Source organism: Mauremys reevesii, linkage group 8, assembly GCF_016161935.1.
Source record: "Mauremys reevesii isolate NIE-2019 linkage group 8, ASM1616193v1, whole genome shotgun sequence".
In the NCBI taxonomy this organism is placed as follows: domain Eukaryota; kingdom Metazoa; phylum Chordata; order Testudines; family Geoemydidae; genus Mauremys; species Mauremys reevesii.
This window is the reverse complement of record NC_052630.1, coordinates 51039264-51062178: the sequence shown is the minus strand read 5'-3', so window position 1 is coordinate 51062178 and position 22915 is coordinate 51039264. Positions and strand designations below refer to the sequence as shown.

The following is a 22915-nucleotide window of genomic DNA, read 5'->3' as shown; positions in this document are numbered from 1 at the left end:
TACTGCTTCCACTAATACTCAAGGTTATATCCTGTAACAATCAGATTGTCTGGTGCCAGACATTCTCCCCACAAGTACATTCTCATTTTGCTCCACGACTTGACCTTAGGAAAAATTCTAAACAAGTATACAGCTCAGTGCTAAACTGCTCTCTTCTGTACTCTGTTCACACTAACCTTCTAAAAAAGCCCTCCACTATGTTCTGCAATCACTTACACACTAAGCTGATACTACTGAAAGGAAAGAGGGAGAGGAAGGTGTTATTGGTCTAACTATGTTGTTAAGCACCACTTTGCGTAGTACTATACAAGACACAAGACAACAATCATCTAATCTCCCAGCACTGTCTACTAACAGTTTCAATATGAAAGATGAAGATCTTTTGGATATGATGCATCTTCCATAGGAATGATGGCCTGATTTCCCCATTGATACCTGACAAAAAACAACTTTGGTGGTACCCACTAAAACAAAGAGCAGTCAATTGTTTCTCAGCCACTAGTTGTTCTGAGACATCCTGGAGATAACATGTTTATTCTTCAGGAGTGATGCTACTAGCTGACACACAGAGAATGACACTGGCATCAAAGACCACTTGTTCCTAACCATGTAGACTAGGAACAAGTTGGGGAGTCTGGTCAGGGGGAGTCATTCATTCAGGGGGATAAAATTAGTGTCCTCTAGAGTGAAACCATGAGGACAAGTCAGGTTTGGATTTAATCAAGAACCTGTGAAGCCCTCTGAAGTACTTTGAGTTGTGTTAGGTAGAGGTAATATAGCAACTGTGTACTCAAATATTGCAACCATTAAAAGCACAAGACATGTTTGGACTGTCAAGTATTTTTCTGGAGGAATAGCAAGATCCTGGCTGGAGTAATCTTCACTTAGAGGCAAGTAACAAGGGTAACTACTGTGAGATGCTTTGAGCAAATAGAAGAGAAGGCAGAACTACAGAAAGACAAATAAAACACTAATCCTCTATTTAGACACTGGTCAAGAGCCTCAAGTTTCATGATGTTTCAACTTAGAGCATATACTGCTGCTAAAAACAAAATCAGAGCCTGGGAATAGGCTGGGCATACTAGTCAGGTTTATTTTAGGAGGTTACATACCAGGGAGGGTTTGAGAAAGAATAGGAAATAACACTAGGTCTTGTACAGCAGCCAGATTGCTAAAGATTTTAATACCCTTTTCCAGACTCTCATCAACATTTACTATAAATAATAGAGATGCCAGTTTAATATACAGCAATAACTATGGAGCCACGGGACCAACCATATCAGTATCTTCCAGGCCTTTAGTAATTCATTAATAGTAATCAGAAACCCTGCTGGCAAGGGGCACAAATGAAGCACGGTGCACATTTGTGTCCGGTACTTGACTATTAGCAACACAAAAGGTTTAAATGTAGATTGTTCCATGATAACATCTTTGTATTTGTTGGATCCTAGGGTACTTTAAATTGAACATCCTGTATTTGACTTGTACAGTCTCAGTACAAAAGGTTTCAACGTGCACTGCAAAATCATAAACATCTTGACATTTTAGCATTTGTTGGGGGGGGGGGGGAGAGGGAGGGAAATCACAGGGTATTTTAACTAGTGCGTCCTGCCAGCAAATTTGTAAAACTGCTGGTTTTAAAAGCCTATGTTTTTTTCCTCAGAGGGAATTATAAATTGGTGCTAATCAGAAGTCTTTACATAGGGACATTCAACAGTTGCAATCACCAGAAAGGAAGGATGAATGCTGACACTAGAAATTTTCATCTGTTCACCACTTTTCAACCTGCTGTGGAATCTGTGATGGACTCCCATGCCAGCCACTTGACAAAGGGGACTGTAAACAATAGCACATTCTGAAACCTAATCTGTAGGGCTGTTTCTGACAACAGGGTTCACAACTGAACAGAGCTGCTCTTTTAAGAGGTGGGGTGGGAGATGGGGAGAGAGCAGAGGCTATGCCGGGAGTTTGGCTTTACATACATATGCTCTCTCTCTCAGAAGTTACTCTGTTTTCATTATTCACTTGCAAAGAGTTGACTGCAGAGGCAGCTCCGAGCAGCTTCTCAACGCTGAGACACACTGGGTCTCAGACATCGTTATATTGCTTTGGTTTGATGTCAGCTACAGCTTCACAGTAACAGGCAAGCAAAGTACCTATATGAACGTGATTTCAGGAACACCTAAAAACAGGAGCGCAACACCACTTCTCCCCACCCAGTGTCTGAGGGGAGAGACACACACCATGAGCTTCCAAAATTCTGGGACATGCCACTTAGGAACTGAGGCAACGACTCTGATTTCCAGCCTCTTCGCCCTCTCCGTGCGTGCGCCCAGAGCGCATGAAATTGACCCAAAGGCTTGCGCTGGGCCACAGCTCTCCAGGGCAACAGCGGGCCCGAGGGGCGGGGCGGGGGGATTCCCGGTGAACACTGGAGGAGCGGGGGCGCTAGGCGCAGCGAGGGTGGGGGGCAGCGGCGCTAGACATAGCGGGGTGGGGGGTTGCCCGATAAACACCGGGGCGGCGGCGCTAGTCACAGCGGGGCGGGGTTGCCCGGTGAACACCGGGGCGGCGGCGCTAGTCACAGCGGGGGCGGGGTTGCCCGGTGAACACTGGTGGCGGCGGCGCTAGTCACAGCGGGGCGGGGTTGCCCGGTGAACACTGGGGGCGGCGGCGCTAGTCACAGCGGGGGCGGGGGGGGGGGTGCCCGGTGAACACTGGGGGCGGCGGCGCTAGTCACAGCGGGGGCGGGGGGTTGCCCGGTGAACACTGGGGGCGGCGGCACTAGGCACTGCGGGGGAGGGGGGCAGCTCGGTACCCCCAGGGGAGCAGCGGCGCTAGGCACAGCAGGGGCGGGGGGCAGCTCGGTACCCCCAGGGGGCGGCGGCGCTAGGCACCGCAGGTGCGGGGGGCCGCGCGGTACCCCCAGGGGGCGGCGGCGCTAGGCACAGCAGGGGCGGGGGGCAGATCGGTACCCCCAGGGGGGCAGCGGCGCTAGGCACAGCGGGGGGTTGCCCGGTGGACACGGGGAGCTCCTCACCATAGACGCGGGCCCAGCCCTGCTGCTGGCACACCGACTCCAGTAAGATCCGGTCCATCACGCCCGCAGCGGCTCCGTCCAGCTCCTCCGGCTCCTGCCCCGCGAAGGGCTCCTGCCCCCAGGGCGCGGGCTCGCCGGGAGCGCCCGGGGGCGGCTCCATGCTGCTGGGGGCGGGCCGCCCGCTCGCTCCGGCCCGGACCCGGCTGCTGTCCGCTGGCCCCCGGTCACTGGACATCCCGCCCCGGGTCCATTCCTCCGGCCCAGCTCGCTCCCGGCCAGGCCCGGCCGCGCGTCTCCTCTCCGGCCGTGGCTCGCGCAGGGGCCGCCGCTGGCTCGCGCTCACTCTCCGGCTGCGGCGACTCGGCTTCTCCCAGAGACCCGGCGGCGGCGGGCGGCATCCCAGGGAGATAGACAGGAGCAGCGGAGAGCCGAGCGCCCGGCCGCATGGACAAGCGGTGGCGGCCGGAGCAAAGCCTCTGCCAGCCCAAAGCAATCGCCCGCCGAGCCATCCACCTGCATCCAGGCTGCTGCTGCCCTGAGAAGGGGAAAGGCTGGGGGACGGGACACACCAGTTGCAGGGGTCCTGGGGTTACCCCACCACAGGCAACAGCTCAGCGCCCGCTTGTAAGAGTCAGGCAATCCCAAACCAACGCCCCCTCCCCATCCGCAATATGGGGAGAGGTCCCGTCCAAATCCTCCCTTTGCATCTCAGCCCCCTCTGTCTGCTCCATGCACTGAGCAGCCCAGTAGCCCAACTGGATTGTGCCTGGCCTAGCGCACTGAGAGGGAGGGAGGCTGACTCCCCACTGGCAAGTAATGTCTCATTCCCGGTTTCCCCGACATATCCCTCATGTCATTCCAAGTGTCACGTTGCCCTGGGGCTTCCCTGAAGCCACACAAATCAATGGCACAAGCACCAGCCTCACAGCTGCGAAAACTTTCCTTTCATACACAGTCCTTGCTGCGTTCCCCAGGCATCAGCCAGCTGGGAAGGGCACTGCTGTAATGCAGTCTGCATGGGACAACATCTGGAGGCGGGTCAGACACAGAAGTTAGGGCAGAATGTGGGGTCTTTGACAACGATGCCCATTATCCAAAATGTTAAGTAATCGTTGCAGTTAAATACCTACTAACAACAACTAAGGATATGTCTTCACTAGCAAGGTGGCTGTATAGTCACAGCACCAGCACTGGGAAAGAGCTCTCCCAGTGCTATAAAAAACCCCACCTTCACAAGAGTAGCTACCAGCTCTGGTGCACTGTCTACACTGGCGCTTTACAGTGCTGAAACTTCTTTTTCACACCCCGAGTAAGAAAGTTGCAGCGCTGTAAAGTGGCAGTGTAAACAAGCCCTAAATAAGGGAAGAAGATTTTTAAGTAGTCTCACCAGCAGTCCCTTCCTCTCTATTGCTCAAATTTAATTCCTGGCTCTTGTGAGATCACTATTTCACTAATCATAGAATCATAGAATTCAAGATCAGAAGGGACCATTATGATCATCTAGTCTGACCTCCTGCAAGATGCAGGCCACTTAAGCCGATCCACCCACTCCTTTAGCTAGCGACCCCTGCCCCATGCTTCGGAGGAAGGCGAAAAACCTCCAGGGCCACTGCCAATCTTCCCTGGAGGAAAATTCCTTCCCGACCCCAAATATGGCGGTCAGCTGAACCCCAAGCATGCGGGCAAGACTCTCCAGCCATACCCTCTTGAAAAAGGTTATATCATGCCATTGACCCATTGTACAATTTACCAGTGTGGCACTTAATTGACCTATTGACTAAGCCCGTTATCCTATCATACCATCTCCTCCATAAACTTATCTAGCTTAATCTTAAAGTCATGGAGGTCCTTCGCCCCCACTGTTTCCCTCGGTAGGCTGTTCCAGTATTGCACTCCCCTGATGGTTAGAAACCTTCGTCTAATTTCAAGCCTGAATTTCCTGACTGACAACTTATATCCGTTTGTCCTCGTGTCCACATTAGCACTGAGCTGAAATAATTCCTCTCCTTCCCTGGTATTTATCCCTCTGATATATTTAAAGAGTGCAATCATATCTCCTCTTATCCTTCTTTTGGTTAAGGAAAACAAACCGAGCTCCTCAAGTCTCCTTTCATACGACAGACCTTCCATTCCTCGGATCATTCTAGTGGCCCTTCTTTGTACCCGTTCCAGTTTGAATTCATCCTTCTTAAACATGGGAGACCAAAACTGCACACAATACTCCAAATGAGGTCTCACCAACGCCTTATATAACGGGACTAGCACCTCCTTGTCCCTACTAGAAATACCTCGCCTAATGCATCCCAAGACCGCATTAGCTTTTTTAACGGCCACATCACATTGCCTACTCATAGTCATCCTACGATCAACCAGGACTCCTAGGTCCTTCTCCTCCTCTGTTACTTCCAACTGGTGCGTCCCGAGCTTATAACTAAAATTCTTGTTAGTCATCCCTAAATGCATTACCTTACACTTCTCACTATTGAATTTCATCCTGTTACTAATACTCCAGTTTACCAGGTCATCCAAATCTCCCTGGAGGATATCCCGATCCTTTTCCGAATTGGCAATACCTCCCAACTTGGTGTCATCCGCAAACTTTATCAGCCCACTCCTACTCTTGGTTCCCAGGTCAGCAATAAATAGATTGAATAAAATCGGACCCAAAACCGAACCTTGAGGAACTCCACTGGTAACCCCCCTCCAACCTGACAGTTCCCCCTTCAATACTACCCTCTGCAGTCTCCCCTTTAGCCAGCTGCTTATCCACCTCTGGATTTTCATTTCGATCCCCATCTTTTCCAATTTAACCAGTAATTCTTCATGCGGTACCGTATCAAACGCCTTACTGAAATCCAGATATATTAGATCCACCGCATTTCCCTTGTCTAAAAAATCTGTTACTAATGCTCCAGTAGTCATAGAGTCTTCGACTTCTAGGGTAGGCAAGACCTGAATTTTGAATGTAAAAACCAAGCAGAGCCAAACTCTTATTATTAAAGAGAGAGAGAGACAAAACAACCTTTCAGTCTTTCTTTAATAATCATAAAGAAGTAAAAAAAATAACACAGCGAGACCCCTTCTTTTGCAGATTCCCTAAGCAGTATGTCACATAAAACATATAACATTAGTTTCTGATCTGCACTGGCTGCCTGAAGATTTCCAGTTGATATTCAGGATGTTGGTTTTAACCTATACAATCCTAACTAGTTTGAGATGGTTATTTGCAGTCCACTGCCACATTTTTAAACATCTATTTAACTGCAATTACATGCTTGGGCTATATGTTCCATACCCTCCCCAAATGTTTGAAAGAAAAGATGCAATTTGGAGTATAGGTGGGATGGGAAGGTCATTTTATTGCTATTAATGGAGGTAGGCTTTGTTGTTTGTTTGTCCTGAATGTCCATATACTTCACTGATCTCATTAAGTGTATAAGAAGGTGTATACAAGTGCCCGTGGCTTAAGATGGATGCTTAAGCAATTAAAATAAATGGTTGTAAACATACTATATATATATATATATACAGTAGTCTTTCTTTTCTTGAATTATACATTGTAATTTCAAATTTATTTTTATATCTGCTTTCTGTTCCTTCCCTATAAATCTATGGTTAACAGTTTATGGCTACCCAGTGATCAATACAAACTGGGTGATTTCATCCACTCACATAGATTCAGCTATTATCTCTGTGCTGATGATTTACAAATCTGCCTGTCTCGCCAACCTTTTTCCACACCTCAAGCACAACATGGCTAAGGGTTTGTCTCTGCACAGAGTTTTTGTACTGCTTGGTTTGAAAACAGTACAGTTAAAGAAATACAATTCTCTAGTGTGGCTACAATTATACTGGTATAAAGGTGCCTTATATCAATATAGCTTTTCCACACACATTTACAAATTTAACTATTTTGTTAAAAAAAAATCACATTCCTAACCAAAATAGTTAAACTGGTACAAAAACTCTGCATAGCCTAGGCCTATCACTGAGCCTGCACCAATTCATTCCTGCACCAGCACAGGGACAAAGGAAAAGCAGCTTGCACTGGCACAGACTAGGTAGGCCACCTATGAAGACTGATCTATCTTGCATCTCTGCTTCAAAGGCCCCTACAGAACATCCCTTCTTTACTCCTGTTCACCCCACCTGAGGACATGCCCTCCATCTTGGCTCCTGGGTGACCCAGGCACTGGGAGGGGGGAGTGTTCATGCCAGCCTTGTGAGCCCTTTATGCCAGCCTAGTTGGCATCAAAAGACTGTAGTGCAGTGATGAATAGGGACCCTAATTTTTCATCCTAAATCTTCTCCACTCCACACCTACTCCATTACTATTGACACACAGATACACCCTCCCTCCCCCTTATCCAGGCTCATAACCTAGGGTCATTAAACCGTAAGGTCTTCAATGCTTCCCCCAAATGCTGCTTCTCCCTTTCAGCCTCCCAGAGACTGATGTAAGTTCCTTGCCCAACAGCAGCTCAGTGGTCCCTTCCCCTGCTTCCTACCAGCTGCCTCTCTTTCTCTCAACAGCAGCTGGCAGCAACTCCAGCTCACTGCAGTGAACAGCTGAGAGGTAGCTGAAGGGGAAGAGACAGGAGCTGCTGTGGCAACTGAGAACAGAGGAGAAGCAGGCAGGGAAGGATGTGGCTGTTGAGCTGCTGCCAAGAGAAAGAAACAGCAGCATTTTAAATAGCTACCTAGTGCTGCCCCATCTTCCTGCAACACTATCTGGAACACCGGTTACTCAGCACTGTCCTGGCCACGTCAGGACTGGTTGATAGTCTGGGTTTAATCAACACACTCTTCAAATTTTAAACGGGAGTTCTAGATCTAGCTGACTGTCATAAGAACATAAGCAGGAGTGCCGCCGAATCCATGGGACTGGGGACCTCCCGCAGGCAAGCCGCAGAAGGCAGCCTGCCTGCCATGCTTGGGGCAGCAAAATACCTAGAGCCGCCCCCGTACAGATCATTGTGGGACCCCACTATTTGCCTTTGTGAGAACCAACCATTTATTTCTATCCTTTGTTTCCTGTCTTTAACCTGTTCCTGATCCGCGAGAAGACCTTTGCTCTTATCCCATGACTAGGGCCCTACCAAATTCATGGCCATGCAAAATGCATTACGGACCATGAAGTATGCTCTCCCCCCATGAATTCTGGTCTTCTGTGTGCTTTTACCCTATATCATGTAGATTTCATGGGGGGAGACCAGTGTTTCTCAAATTAGGGGTCCTGGACCCCAAAGGGAGTTGCAGGGGGGGGGTCACAAGGTTATTTTAGGGTGGTGTAGCAGTATTGCCCCCCTTACTTCTGTGCTGCCTTCAGAACTGGACAGCTGGAGAGTGACAGCTGTTGGCCAGGCACCCAGCTCTGGAGGCAGTGCCTCTCCAGCAGCAGTGCAGAAGTAAGGGTGGCAATATCATACCATGCCATCCTTGCTTCTGCGCTGCTGCTGGCAGTGGCTCTGGGGGCTCCAGCTGCTCAGCTCTGAAGGCAGCGCCACTGCCAGCAGCAGCTCAGAAGTAAAGGTAGCAATACCACAACGCCCTCTACAATAACCTTGTGACACCCCCACAATTCCATTTTGGGTCACAACCCCTACAATTCCAACACCATGAAATTTCAGATTTAAATAGTTGAAATAATGAAATTTATGATTTTTAAAATCCTATGAACATGAAACTGACCAAAATGGACCGTGAATTTGGTAGGGCCCTACCCAGGACTGCTTACTTTGTTTAAGATCTTTTGATGGAACCCTTGTCAAAGGCTTTCTGAAAGTCCAACTACACTATAACAATTGGATCACCCTTGTTCCCATGCTTGTTGACACCCTCAGAGAATTCTAATAGATTTCTGAGGCATGATTTCTCTTTACAAAAACCATTTTGACTCTTTTCCAAATAGTGTTTTCAACTATGTGTCTGATAATTCTGTCCTTTATTATTGTTCAACTAATTTGCCTGGTACTGAACTTAGGCTTACTGGCCTGTACTTGCCAGGATCACTTCTGGAGCCTTTAAAAAAATTGGCATTACTTAGCTATTGTCCAGTCATCTGGTACAGAGGCTGATTTAAGCAGGGCTATCCTTAGGCATACACAGCATACATGTCTGTGTAGGGCCCCTGAAAATTTGGGGCAGCACCGGGATCATAGGTGGCAACTTCTCATCTTGCCAGGGGGTGCTCGACCCTCCCACCTCCGTTCCAGGCCCCACCCCCACTCTAACCCTTTCTCCAAGCCCCTGCCCCTGCTCCCCCCTTCCTCTTCCCTGTCTCCTCTCCCCTCTGTCCGAGAGCTTGAACACCATGATTCAGCTGTTTGTGGTGCTCCGGAAGCAGTATGGAGGGAGGAGCAGGAGTTGGTAAGCACGGGGCTGCTGGCATGCGAGAGGCACGGGGGCAGGTTGGGGAAGGAGAGAGCTTGGTGCCGGTAGGTGTTCCGCACCCACTAAATTTTCCCAGTGGGTGCTCCAACCCCGGAGCACTCACCCTCAGAGTCCACACTTATGACTCCCACACACCCAGCACGTGCTGCAGTCTCCTTACTAGGCAGAAGGCAGGAGACATATTCACAGAGCCAAATGCACCAGCATAGGGGCACCAGTTGCGCCAGCATAGGGGCACCAGTTTAATAATACAGCGTAGGGCCCCATAAAGCCCAAGGATGGCCCTGAATTTAAGTGATAGTTTACATACCACAGTTGTTCTGCAATTTTATATCTGAGCTCCTTCAGAACTCTTGGGTGAATACCATCTTGTCCTGGTGATTTATTACTTTTTAATTTAACAATTTGTTAAAAAACCTCCTCTAATGACTCCTCAATCTGGGATAATTCCTCAGATTTGTCACCTAAAAAGACTGACTCAGGTGTGGGAATCTCCCTTACATCCTCTGCAGTGAAGACATGCAATGAATTCATTTAGCTTTTTTGCAATGGTTTTGTCTTCCCTGAGTGTTCCTTTAGCACCTTGATCATCCAGTGGCCCCACTGATGGTTTGTCAGGCTTCCTGCTTTTGATGTATGTTAAAAAAAATTGCTATTAGTTTTTGTATCTTCTGCTAGTTGTTCTTCAAATTATTTTTTGACCTGCCTAATTATACTGTTACACTTGATTTGCCAGAGTTTATACTTCTTTCTATTTTCCTCAGTAGGATATGACTTCCCTTCTGATTTTGAAAGGATGCCTTTTTGCCTCTACTCACCTCTTTTACTCTGCTGTTTTGCCATGGTGCCATGGTTTGGAGTTTGTTTGTTGTTTGTTTGTTTTTTGGTCCTCTTACTGTTTTTTTTACTTTGGGTATAATTTAGTTTGAGCCTCTATTACTGTGTTTTTAAATAGTTTCCACACAGTTTGCAGGCATTTCACTCTAGTGACTATTCCTTTTAATTTCCATGTAACTAGCTTCCTCATTTTTGTGTATTTCCCCTTTTTGAAGTTAAATGCTGCTGTGGTGGGTTTCTTTGGTATTTTATCCCCTGCCAAGATATTAAATTTAATTACATTTTGGTCGCTATTACTGAGCAATTCAGCTATATCTTGGACCATCAGTTTATCCCTACAATGACTAACAGAGTAACAGAAAACAGAACAGATTATTTATTTATCTATTCCTAAGAGCAATAATCTTGTACTTGGTAGTTAACATAGTATAAAGCACTTTTGGTGCAATATAAATAATAAAATAAATAATAAATAATAATAAAAAGAAGAACAATGTCAGGGATGACAAAAATAGTAAAGCTGACTTTGCAGGCCTGATGGTAGCAAAAATAGATGTATACAGTAAATACAGATGTCCTAGAAATCAGAGACACCAGGATTTCATACTCATCAGCTCAGCTGTTCTGAGTTGGGGGTCTACTCTGCCAATAATGCATGGGGGATTTATGCAGGCATAAATTTATAGTAATGCAAGCCACATGCATGGAATTCTCTATATGTAAGTGGGAGAACAGACCCCTTAGCTGATGTACTATGTTAACATCAAGTTTATCAGCGAACCCACAATAGGGCTGGAGTCCTAGGCAAACTTAGATTAAACTCTGAAGAGACCTGAATATCTATTGCAGGGGTAGGTAAACTTTTTGGCCCGAGGGCCACATCTGGGTGGGGAAATTGCATGCAGGGCCATGAATGTAGGACTGGGGCAGGAGATTGGGGTGCGGGAAGCAGTGTGGGGTGTGAGAAGGGGTGCAGTGTGAAGGAAGTGGCTCAGGGCAAGGGGTTGGGATGGATGATGGGTGGGGGTGTATGAGGGGTCTCAGGGCAGGGGGTTGGGGTGCAGGAGGGTGTGGGGTGTACAAGGGGGCTTAGGGCAGGGGGTTGGGTGTGGGGTGTGGCAGGGGGCTCAGGGCAGGGGATTTCGGTGCAGGAGGATGGTGGCAGCTCAGGGCAGGGGGTTGGGGTGCAGGCTCCAGCCCGGCACCGCTTACCTGGAGCGGCTCCGGGGTGGCAGTGGCACGCAGTGGGGCTAAGACAGGCTCCCCATTCCCAGCCAATGGGCGCTGCGGGGTGGGGGGGTGTACCTGCAGGCAAGGGCAGTGCCCAGTGCTCTATGCACCCCGTGCCCTAGGGGCCACAGAGACATGGTGCCAGCCACTTCCGGGAGCGGCACGGGACCCACAGCACCACGGGGGTGGCAATCCTATGGGCTGGATCCAAAGCCCTGACAGACCAGATCCAGTTCGCTGGCTGTAGTTTGCCCTCCCCTGATCTATTGCCATTGAATCCAATAGTTCCACATCTTGAAGCAGAAAATGAGATAATCCTGAACTGAAAAGATAAGACTTTAGACCATCTTCCAGGGAAGAGATTTAACATCTTCAGGGGCGACTACCCCTCAGTGGAGGGATCTGAACTCTTTCTGGATGGACCTTACCCTGCTACCAAGATCTGAGACTCCTCCTGGAACGGATATTGGGCCTGATTCTAAACTCATGTATGTTGCTTCAATTCTGCCTACTTCAATGGAGCCACTTCTTCCTGATTACACTGGAGTAATTGAGGCCACATTCACCCCCTGAAGCCTTCAGGGAGAGTCCTCTGTTCTCCTTGCCCCTGGGACCAAGATCTGAAATCTCCAGGGGAAAAACCTTCTTTGAACTGGGGTGGAGGATAACACACAAACTGATTAAAAAACCCAATGCTAGAGGAGGTTAAATATTAAAGAACTACGTCCCAGTTCTAGCTGCTGCTGTTCCCTTCATCTCATGCCAACTGCCTCCAGGATACACATGCTGACAGAATTTCTACCTCACAAAAGAAGCTGCAGTGTGTTTTTTTTTTTTTAATTCAGGCTTAGTGCTGGAACAGGAAAAAGGGAAATAGAACAGCAGCAATAAGGGATTGCTCCTACTCTCACTGAACTCAATGTCAATGCTCCTATTGACTTCAGTGGTGCATAGATGAGTTCTAACAAAGCTTGATGTATCTCCAAATTATATCTTCAAAAGATTTGTTCCTCCCATTCCACCTTCCATTCCTAAGAAGGTATTTTCACAGCATGGCTTCTCCACTAATGTTTTGTTTTAACCTCAAAATGTTAGTAAGTCTCAAATATTTATGCCACATACTTAGCCCCATGGTCTAATTTTAGCAAAATTATAGTTTTCACTAATTGACAGAGCAGGATCTTCAGACCTCTGGTCTGATTTCATCAGGATCTCCCTGTCTCTCTCACTTACACATATGTACTTTTGTAGCTGTCAGCTGTTACCCATTGCTCAGCATCTTCCCCCTTCCAACCTTGTGTCCCCCACTATGTTAAGGTGACAGCGTCCTGCTTGCTGGGATGTGAAAGCAGACACCAGTCCTGAAAACGTTAGCCGAGAATATTCCCTGATGAGCAAATGTATGGGAGCCATTGTGGGAGTGGGTGTAGCCAGCACTTTTTAATGTGTCCTTTCACTCTATTACATGGGTGGTACGCCCCAAGGAATGGTGGGTGGACCAAATTCATCCTAATTGTAGTATGTACATAAAAGGATTGAAACAACAATTTAACTGGTGAGTGAGGGGACACACCTGGAATCGTCATTGGAAAAGGGGATTGTGGGAACACTATGCTGGGTACATGGAATCTGGGGGATGAGTGGGTAACCAAACAATTAGTAAGCCAAAATGTGAAACTTCAACAACAAATTAATAATTAATGGCACAGCAACTATCGGCAGTTGCCATAGGGTGGAGGACAGCAGTAGAGGTAAACTTGCAGTTAACTCATTGGGCAGGGGACCTGGTGACATGGGAGGGGGATAGCATCAGAAGATTAACATGAGAAGAAGTTTATGTAGGTATTCAAAATGCTCAGTTAATAATGTTAATGGATATTATGAGAGATGCTTGGTCAGAATAATGGCCTTTAGTGTTAAATCGGAAGGCTAGCCCATATTTATCTACAATTGCAAAAACAAGCCCATCTACCTGTGGGGGCAGTTCTTGTGTAATTGTTACTATGATACCATGGGAAGGAAATGCAAATACAGTGATCCCCTTGAACCCTGTGGGAGTAACTAGGGAAGGGGGAGCGCGTTGGGAGCCACTAGGAAATAGGGGTGTGTGTGGAATGGGGTAAATTGGACTGTCATCACATTAAGCAATTGTAAACCGGACAGTCTCTATACAAACGAATAAATTGACACAAATCAGACATCAAGAATTGTAATATTCAAAAACCAGTAGGAGATCACTTCAATCTCCCTGGACAATCAATAACAGACTTAAAAGTGGCAATTCTTCAACAAAAAAACTTCAAAAACAGACTCCAATGAGAAACTGCAGAACTGGAATTAATTTGCAAACTGGACACCATCAAATTAGGCCTGAATAAAGACTGGGAGTGGATGGGTCACTACAAAAAGTAATTTTCCCTCTGCTGATACTCACACCTTCTTGTCAACTGTTGGAAATGGGCGACATCCACCTTGATTGCATTGGCCTTGTTAGCACTACAAAAGTAATTTTCCCTCCCTTGGTATTCACTCTTTCTTGTCAACTGTTGAGAATAGGCCACTTCCACATTAATTGAATTGGCCTCCTTAGCACTGACCTCTCACTTGGTAAGGCAACTCCCATCTTTTCATGTGGTATAATATATATTCTGCTTACTGTATTTTTCACTCCAAGCATCTGATGAAGTGGGTTTTAGCCCACAAAAGCTTATGCTCAAATACATTTGTTAGTTTGTAAGGTGCCCCAAGGACTCCTCGTTGTTTTTGCTGATACAGACTAACACGGCTACCCCTCTGAAACTTGTGATAACTTGCTCTCTCAACACTTGGATCTCCTCTGTTTCGTGAGCTCATGATAACATGCCTCAACGGCGCGAGTGGTAACCAAACCTCCATCTCAGTAGGAAGGGGTGGGACTTTTTAGGGGGAGCGGGGGAAGGGAGGGGTGGTGCAGATCATACACTGAAACAGGGAAGTAGAGATGGGATATATTCTTGCTTGGAAAATAAGATGAGCCCCTTGACTCACCTACTTCATTCCTTTTGCATCACAGTTTAATAGCTTCCGGTGAGGTGTTATACCTATAAAGTCCTAGGAGCTTGGGGCTAGCTTCTTTGAGAGACCACCTCTTTTTCCCTGAGCAGTACTGCACCAATGAAGGCTCTTCATCTGGAGTGTTCTTGGTTTCAAAGGGAAGGAACTGCTAACTAGGGGCTCCCCAAGAAGGCCCTTTTACTGTGGATTTCATCACCTCCCCACCCCCGTAGTCTGAAATAGCCCAAATATGTTGCGCCTCAGAGCACACTGTAATCCACACTCCTTAGGTATTGGGGAAGGGAGAAGGGATGGCGTGAAAGGTTGGGATTGTGGGCAGGGGCGGCTCTATGCATTTTGCCACCCCAAGCACGGCAGGCAGGCTGCCTTCGGCAGACCCTCCGCAGGCAAGCCACCGAAGGCAATCTGCTTCTGCCCTCGCGGCGCCGGCAGCGCACCCCCTGTGGCTTGCCGCCCCAACCACGCGCTTGGCGTGCTGGTGCCTGGAGCCGCCCCTGATGGGTTACTTACTCTTTGAGATCTATGGTGAAGATATCTGTCACAGGGTGACGCTGGCCTTTAAGAGCAAGCAGAGCCAGTACACCTGTGTCTTATCAGCTATCTCCTAATTGGGCTTCAAAAAGGACCCTGTGTCCTAGAAGGCAGAAAGACCCAGGAGAAGTGCAGGTGACAGCTGTCAGAGACCAAGGGGTGGTCCCTGGGGAAGGCTGAAGGCAGGAAAGCAGCAAGAGGTGTTGGTTGTCAGGCATCTCCAAGCCAGAGTCCAGGGCTGGAAAGGGCAGAAGGTTGGAGAGCAGCAGAGAGAGTTGCCTGCTGATATCTAAGATGGGAAGCTCAAGGGGCAGGCTGGAGGCTGGTGTAAGGTAACCCGCTCACATCCCCATGCTAGAGAGCAGGAGCCAGAGGGACGGGGGAAGAAGGAGGGGGAGTGAGGAATGCTTCCCTGGTGAGGATCATCTCCCAGCAGTGAGGCTGTGGGGTTCTCCCTGGGAAAAGCCAGGTTCCACGCTAGCTGAAAGGGCTGGGGCAGCTGTCCTACACCAAATCTCTCAAAAATAGACCTCAGACCTACATTGTCTTCATCCCTGTTTCAGCAGCCCAGCTCCCCCCCACTCTGAGGGTCTGTGTTTCTCCTGAAAGCTCATTTATTTTGCCTCAGTCCTAAGATGGGCACAGCCCTTGCTCCTTGAGGGTCTGTCTTACTACTCTCCCAGCACCTCTTGCCGGCAGTTTGTTCTTTACCTTGCTGAGTCAGGGCCCCGCAGGAACATTCTTACTCCCTGCAGTGTTTGTGGACATCTGCCAACCACCTGAAGCCATCTCACCCTTATAAGGCTTTGGTGCCTTCCCTTAAGCCCAGCTGGGCAATAGGTAATCAGTCCAGATGCATTGGTCCCTACTCCCTTCTAAAGGGGCAATCATCCTGTCACTATGTCCCACACTGGACCTGATGTGCCTAGACACCTTTTAATGGATATAAAATAAACAGCACTCATCGATACCTACAGGGTCCCCATTAGAGGAGATGCAGGTCCATTCAGTTTGGTGGACATGTTACTTCCTTGTAGTTTTGCATCATTTCATCTTACCTTGAAAGTGAAAGTGTCAGGAATCTACAGATGGAAAAAAGAACTAGTCAGAAACAATTAGCTTGATATTAAGCCCAATGGATTTGTTTTAGTTTATTTGTCTCCTTTTAATATGCGCTGCCTTCCAGATGGAATTTTGCTGCCTTTACCTTTTAAAGTAAAGTGTCCAGCCTCAAGCAACCTTCACAATAGATCAGTAAAATCCTCCTTGTTAAATCCTCTTTAACAAGTAAAGGCAAGAATAATTTGACAGACCTGACAGTCTTCTCTTCACACATTGGCTCCCAAGGAGATGTTGGACTGTCATCTAAAACATGGCTTTTTAACTGGCCCTTTCTGTGTGAATGCTGGTCCCCAAGACATTCTGGAGTTGATGGCAGGAGATGCTGAGATAAGTCCCAGGAGTCTTGCCTGTGTATGTCTGAGTGAGGAGGTTCTAGAATGCGGGGCTGAGTTGATTAAATGGATACATTCAGGGGCGGCTCTAGGCATTTTGCTGCCCCAAGCATGGCAGGCAGGCAGGCAGGCTGCCTTCCTTCAGCGGCTTGCCTGCGGGAGGTCCCCGGTCCCGCAGATTCAGCATCACGCCTGCTGGAGGTCCGCCAAAGCTGCGGGACCAACGGACCCTCCGCAGGCAAGCCGCCGAAGGCAACCTGCCTGCCGCCCTCGTGGCGACCGGCAGAGCGCCCCTCGTGGCTTGCCACCCCAGGCATGCACTTGGTGTGCTGGTGCCTGGAGCCGCCCCTGGATACATTGGCTAGAGGTCAGTCAGAATAGTTTGGGTTTTGCCTTCAGTTCAGAAATGAAGTTAACAAGAAACTATCAAGTTGTGTGTCCCTATGTTTCCATAGGGCTCCAGTGAGGTGCAGGTTAGAGAAAGACTTGGCTTGAAGTCTGAGAACTGAGTAATCACAGAAGATCCAGGTTAGTAGGAACACAAGTTTCTCTGTCCGCTAATGAGTCTCCTACAATGAGGGTAATGTTAATTTACTCTTTTTATCTCTACTATTGCTTTCTGTGTTTCCTGTACATATGTTTTCTCTTCCTTTGCTATGGTGACTAAAGACTGGGAAAAACATTTAAATTTATCTTCTGTTAAGATAAAGAGAAAGCATTGCTTGCAAATACAGTAAACAGAAACACAAAGCCTCATTTGGTCTGCCCCTGAGATGTACTTCACTAAAAATAGATGCATGAGGGACATCAGAAGCTCCACTCTGCCATGAACTGTTTATAACCAGAACCGAATGGCGACGGCGGCATCTATAAAGCAGAGGTGACCAGAAAATGAAAATCCCGCAAAAAAAACAGGAGGAAAACTTGCACATTGCTCTCTCTCTCCCCCCCCTCCGCCCCATTTCCCAACCAGCTCTCACTTAAAAAATAAACAGAATATAGAGCACAAGGCAGCAGCTTCAAGGAAGGTGGTGACAGAAAGGGACAGAACACATCCTAGCTGAGTAGTCCATGCAAATGACATTGTCTTTGTCCCCCTCCAGTGGCTAGACCATGTATAGAACTTTTTTAGCCAATGGATCCAAGTCCTGTTAAGTCAGTGGTTCTCAAACTTTTGTACTGGTGACCCCTTTCACATAGCAAGCCTCTGAGTGTGACCCCCCCAATAAATTAAAAATACTTTTTTATATATTTAACACCATTATAAATGCTGGAGGCAAAGCGGGGTTTGGGGTGGAGGCTGACAGCTCGTGACCCACCCCCCATGTAATAACCTCACAACCCCCTTAGGGGTCCCAACCTCCAGTTTGAGAACCCCTGTGTTAAGTCAACCCACAGCCATAGGTGCCAACTCCATGGGTGCTCTGGAGCTAGAGCACCCACGGGGAAAAAATGTTGAGTGCTCTGCATTCACCGGCAGCCCCCCCCCCATCAGCTCCCACCCACTCCCCCGGCATCTCCCACCTACTGGCGGCCCCACAGATCAGTGCTTCCCCCATCCGTCTCTGTGCCTCCCACCTGCCGCAAACAGCTGTTTCATGGTGTGCAGGAAGGCTGGGAGGGAGGGGGGAGAAGCGAGGACACAATTCACTTGGGGGAGGGGTGGAACGGGGTGGGAAGTGGTAGGGAGGCAGGAAGAGTGGGGCGGGGCCTTGGGAGAAGGGGTGGAGTGGGGGTGGGGCCTGGGGGAGATCCAGAGCACCCCCCTGGCAGTTTGAAAAGTCGATGCCTGTGCCCACAGCTGCTTACACTTTTACTTAGATTGTAAACTCTTTAGGGCAGGGACCTTCTTGTTCTGTTTGTACAGCACCTAGCACAATGGGATCCTGGCTCATGACTGGGGCTCTTAGGCATCACTATAACTGAGCCTTGTTTAGAATGAAAAGTGCGAACCCCCAATTTGTGTGGGAGATAAGTGAATTGAGTGTTGAAATGGGAATTTGTACTCCATCATGAAGGGGTTGTTCAGAGGTATGGGTGGCACCAATTCTTTAGCCTGCAAAGTCTGACCAGGATCTAGGGATCCAAAGAGAAGATTTAGGAGATATGCATGATACTGAGCCAGAGACAGTGAAAGCATCAGTGTAGGAAAAAGTTTTAAGTAGGGCTGTCAAGCAATTAAAAAAAGTAATCACGATTAATCACGCTGTTAAACAATAATAGAATATTATTTATATGAATATTTTTGGATGTTTTCCACATTTTCAAATATATTGATTTCACTTACAACACAGAATACAAAGAGTACAGTGCTTACTTTATATTTATTTTTTATTATAAATATTTGTACTGTAAACTAAAATAAATAATATTTTTCAATTCACTTAATACAAGTACTGTAGTGCAATCTCTTTATCATGAACTTACAAATGTAGAATTATGTACAAAAGAGTAACTGTGCGCAAAAATAAAACAATGTAAAATTTTAGAGCCTACAAGTCCACTCAGTCCTACTGCTTGTTCAGCCAATCACTCAGATAAACAAGTTTGTTTACATTTGCAGGAGATAATGCTGCCTGGTTCTTGTTCACGTCACCTGAAAGTGTGAACAGATGTTCACATGGCACTGTTGTAGCTGGCATTGCAAGATATTTATGTGCCAGATGCGCTAAAGATTCATATGTCCCTTCATGCTTCAACCACTCTTCCAGAGGACATGCATCCATGCTGATGATGGGTTGTGCTCGATAACAATCCAAAGCAGTGCAGACCAACGCATGTTCATTATCATCATCCGAGTCAGATGCCACCAACAGAAGGTTGATTTTCTTTTTTGGTGGTTCAGGTTCTGTTATTTCCACATTGGGAGTGTTGCTCTTTTAAGACTTCTGAAAGCATGCTCCACACCCCGTCCCAATCAGATTTTGAAAGGCACTTCAGATTCTTAAATCTTGGATTGAGTGCTGTAGCTATCTATAGAAATCTCACATTGGTACCTTCTTTGCATTTTGTCAAATCTGCAGTGAAAGTGTTCTTAAAATGAACAACATGCTAGGTCATCATCTGAAACTGCTATAACACGAAATATATGGCAGAATGCGGGTAAAGCATAGAGCAGGGGACATATAATTCTCCCCCAAGGAGTTCAGTCACAAATTTAATTAACGCATTATTTTTTTAACGAGTGTCATCAGCATGTCCTCTGGAATGGTGGGAAAAGCATGAAGGGGCATATGAATGTTTAGCAGATCTGGCATGTAAATACCTTGCAATGCGGGCTACAAAAGTGCCATTCAAATGCCTGTTCTCACTTTCAGGTGACATTGTAAATAAGAAGCAGGCAGTATTATCTCCCGTAAATGTAAACTAACTTGTTTCTCTTAGTGACTGGCTGAACAAATAGTAGGACTGAGTGGACTTGTAGGCTCTAAAGTTTTACATTGTTTTGTTTTTGAGTGCAGTTATATAACCAAAACAAACAAACAAAAAATCTAAATGTGTAAAGTTGCGCTTTCATGAAAAAGAGATTGCACTATGGTACTTGTATGAAGTGAATTGAAAAATACTATTTCTTTTGTTTATCATTTTTAGTGCAAATATTTGTAATAAAAATAATATAAAGTGAGCACTGTACACTTTGTATTCTGTGTTGTAACTAAAATCAATATATTTGAAAATGTAGAAAAGCATCCAAAATATTTAATACATTTCAGTTGGTATTCTATTGTTTAACAGTGTGATTAAAACTGCGATTAATCACAATTAATTTTTTTGAGTTAATCACGTGAGTTAACTGCGATTAATCGACAGCTCTAATTTTAAGCATTTCATAAGAAACACCTGCTTGTAAATGCCACTTGTGGATATCATGTCAGAGTCCCATAATCAGAATTACACTTTGCTTTTCCATTTCAGGTCCTCTTTGTGTGAAAAGGTCTCCAAGGACTCTGCAGATATGAATTAAGCCTCACAACTCATTCTGTCAAACAGGATCATTATTACCCCCCTATTTTACAAATGAGGAAGCTGTGACTTACCCGTGGTCACGTGGCAATACAGTGGCAGAGGAAGGACTCAGCAGTTTGGACTCCAGGCCCCTCCCTTGATGCGCCACATAAACATGCTCGCCTTCTTACACTTCACAGTGATTTATCTTTAGGGATCTGCCAGCACTGTGATGATAACTCAGGTCATTCCCAGACATGGCAGACCAGGAGCCAGAGGGCCTATGATTAAGGCTACATTTAGTCACGGGTATTTTTAGTAAAAGTCATGAACAGGTCACGGCAGTAAACAAAAATTCACGGCCCGTAACCCTGTCCATGACTTGTACTATATACCCCTGACTAAATCTTGGAGGGAGAGGGGGCAGGGGTGCTGTGGGTGCTCATGGGGGGCGGCCCGGGGGTGCCACGGGTATTCAGGGAGGGGGCACTGTGGGTGCTCGGGAAAGGGCAGCCTGGGGGGTGCTGCAGGTGCTTGGGGGGGTACAGTCTGGAGGGCACAGGGAGATGGCGGGGCTGGCAGGCTCCCTACCTGGCTCCTTGAGGCTCCCCAGAAGTGATGACATGTCCCTACTCCCAACCTCAGCTCCTAGCTCTGCACACTTGTCCCACAAGTGCTGGCTCTGCAGCTCCCATTGGCCGGGAACCGGAGCCAATGGGAGCTGCGGGGGCGGAAGCAGCACACGGAGCTAGGAGCTGAAGGAGGGAGGGACACGGTGCTGCTTCCAGGGAGCTCCCCCAAGTAAGCACCACCCAGAGCCCTCACCACCTCTCATGCCCCAACCCCCTGCCCGCTCCCACACCCAAACTCCTGCTGCTGCTGGGGGCGGAGCGGGGGTGGTGGTGGCCCAAGACTGCCCCAGCAGTGGCCAGTGAAGCTGGCCCAGGGGCTGCCCGAGCTGCTCAGGTGGTCCCTGGGCCAGCCACACCAGCTACTGCAGAAATCACGGAGGTCTCCGAAAGTCACAGAATCTGTGACAAACTCGCAGCCTTACCTATGATTCTGATATCTGTCTATGGTGTTATATGGCCCTCATTACTGTAGTATCTGAACACTTCATAGTCTTTAATATATTTATCCTCACAATACCCCTGTGAGGTAGAGAGCTGTGTACCAAATACCATTGTGCTAGTCCAATACAGTAGAACCTCAGAGATATGAACAGGAATGGAGGTTGTTCGTAACTCTTAAATGTTCGTAACTCTGAACAAAAGTTTACAACAGCTTTGAAACTTTGCTATGCAGAAGAAAAATGCTGCTTTTAACCATCTTAATTTAAATGAAACATACACAGAAACAGTTTTCTTACTGTCAAATCCTTTATTTTTAACTTTCTCTTTTTTTAGTAGTTTACGTTTAACGCAGTACTGTATTTGCTTTTTTTCCCCCCCCTCTCTCTCTGTTGCTGCCTGATAGCATACTTCCAGTTCCAAATGTGTGTGGGTGACTGGTCAGTTCGTAACTCTGGTGTTCATAACTCTGAGGTTCTACTGCGTATATAATATTTCCAAAAGGGACTGTATTGGTTTCCCAGATACTGTTAATGTAAGAATAGTAGATAACCAAGTCTTACCAATACTCTCTGAAAAGAGAGGGAAGTGCCTAATGTGACTTAGGAAAAAATGGAGTACTGTTCTAGCCAAAGAAGTGACATTTTTAGGGATCAAATTTGCTCAGCTGACCTATCAAAAGAAGAATTTTTCTAACTCCCAGTACCCCAGCATCTGAAAATCCAGCCATGTTCTTTTTGCCTCCCCAGTAATAAAGATTCTGCACTTTGAATGCAGCTGCCAATGTTGTTAATATGAGAGGCAGGAGAGAATCCAGTTCACTCTGCCTGTAGCTATATGGGCTCGACATGGCAGGGAGGAGTAAAGGAGTTTGTTCATAAGGGCAGCGGCTATAACTCAAAGACGCAGGCAGCAGACGATTAGAGGCTGCCATTTTTATAGCCACTTTTCTGACCTTCATTGCAATTTTAAGTGGTGGTTAATAAAAATGATACAAAATAAATAAACTGAACCTTTGCCTAATTAAGCCACTTTACTGAATACAATAGGTCAAATTTATCCTTGCTGTAATTCTACTGCAGTCAGTAGCGTTGCACTGGGGATGAAGTTGATCCTGTATTATATTCCTTTTAAGTTGTTTCAAGTGCTAACATGCAGTACTGACAACCTTGTTTCCTAGTACGCTAGCCAAGAAATGCTGGCCCTGTCCCCAGATAGTCCTCATAAGCTGATTCACAGTTGCCCCTGGAAAACTTTATTGGACAGTCCCTGCTTTTATTCCAGGTAAAATAGCAGTAAGGCCCTCCACTGGTTAGAGAAGGGAAGCATAAAAGCTACAGTGAAAACGTCCGAGTACTCAC

General features: G+C 47.0%; 1 protein-coding gene across 5 annotated transcripts in view; it reads right to left on the bottom strand.

The window, feature by feature from the left end:
• RASAL2 (RAS protein activator like 2) overlaps window positions 1–22915 on the bottom strand; it is a 313872-nt gene that overhangs the window by 277465 nt on the left and 13492 nt on the right. For 3 of the 5 annotated variants that reach the window (XM_039484235.1, XM_039484236.1, XM_039484238.1), the window contains exon 1: window positions 3041–3441. The exons of 1 other annotated variant lie outside the window; for it this stretch is intronic. In XM_039484235.1, the coding sequence (XP_039340169.1) occupies window positions 3041–3275 (235 nt within the window). In that variant the 5' untranslated portion in view covers window positions 3276–3441. Of the gene's footprint in view, window positions 1–3040; window positions 3442–22915 lie in introns of those variants that run through there. One more of the 5 variants, XM_039484237.1, reaches the window with a different exon arrangement.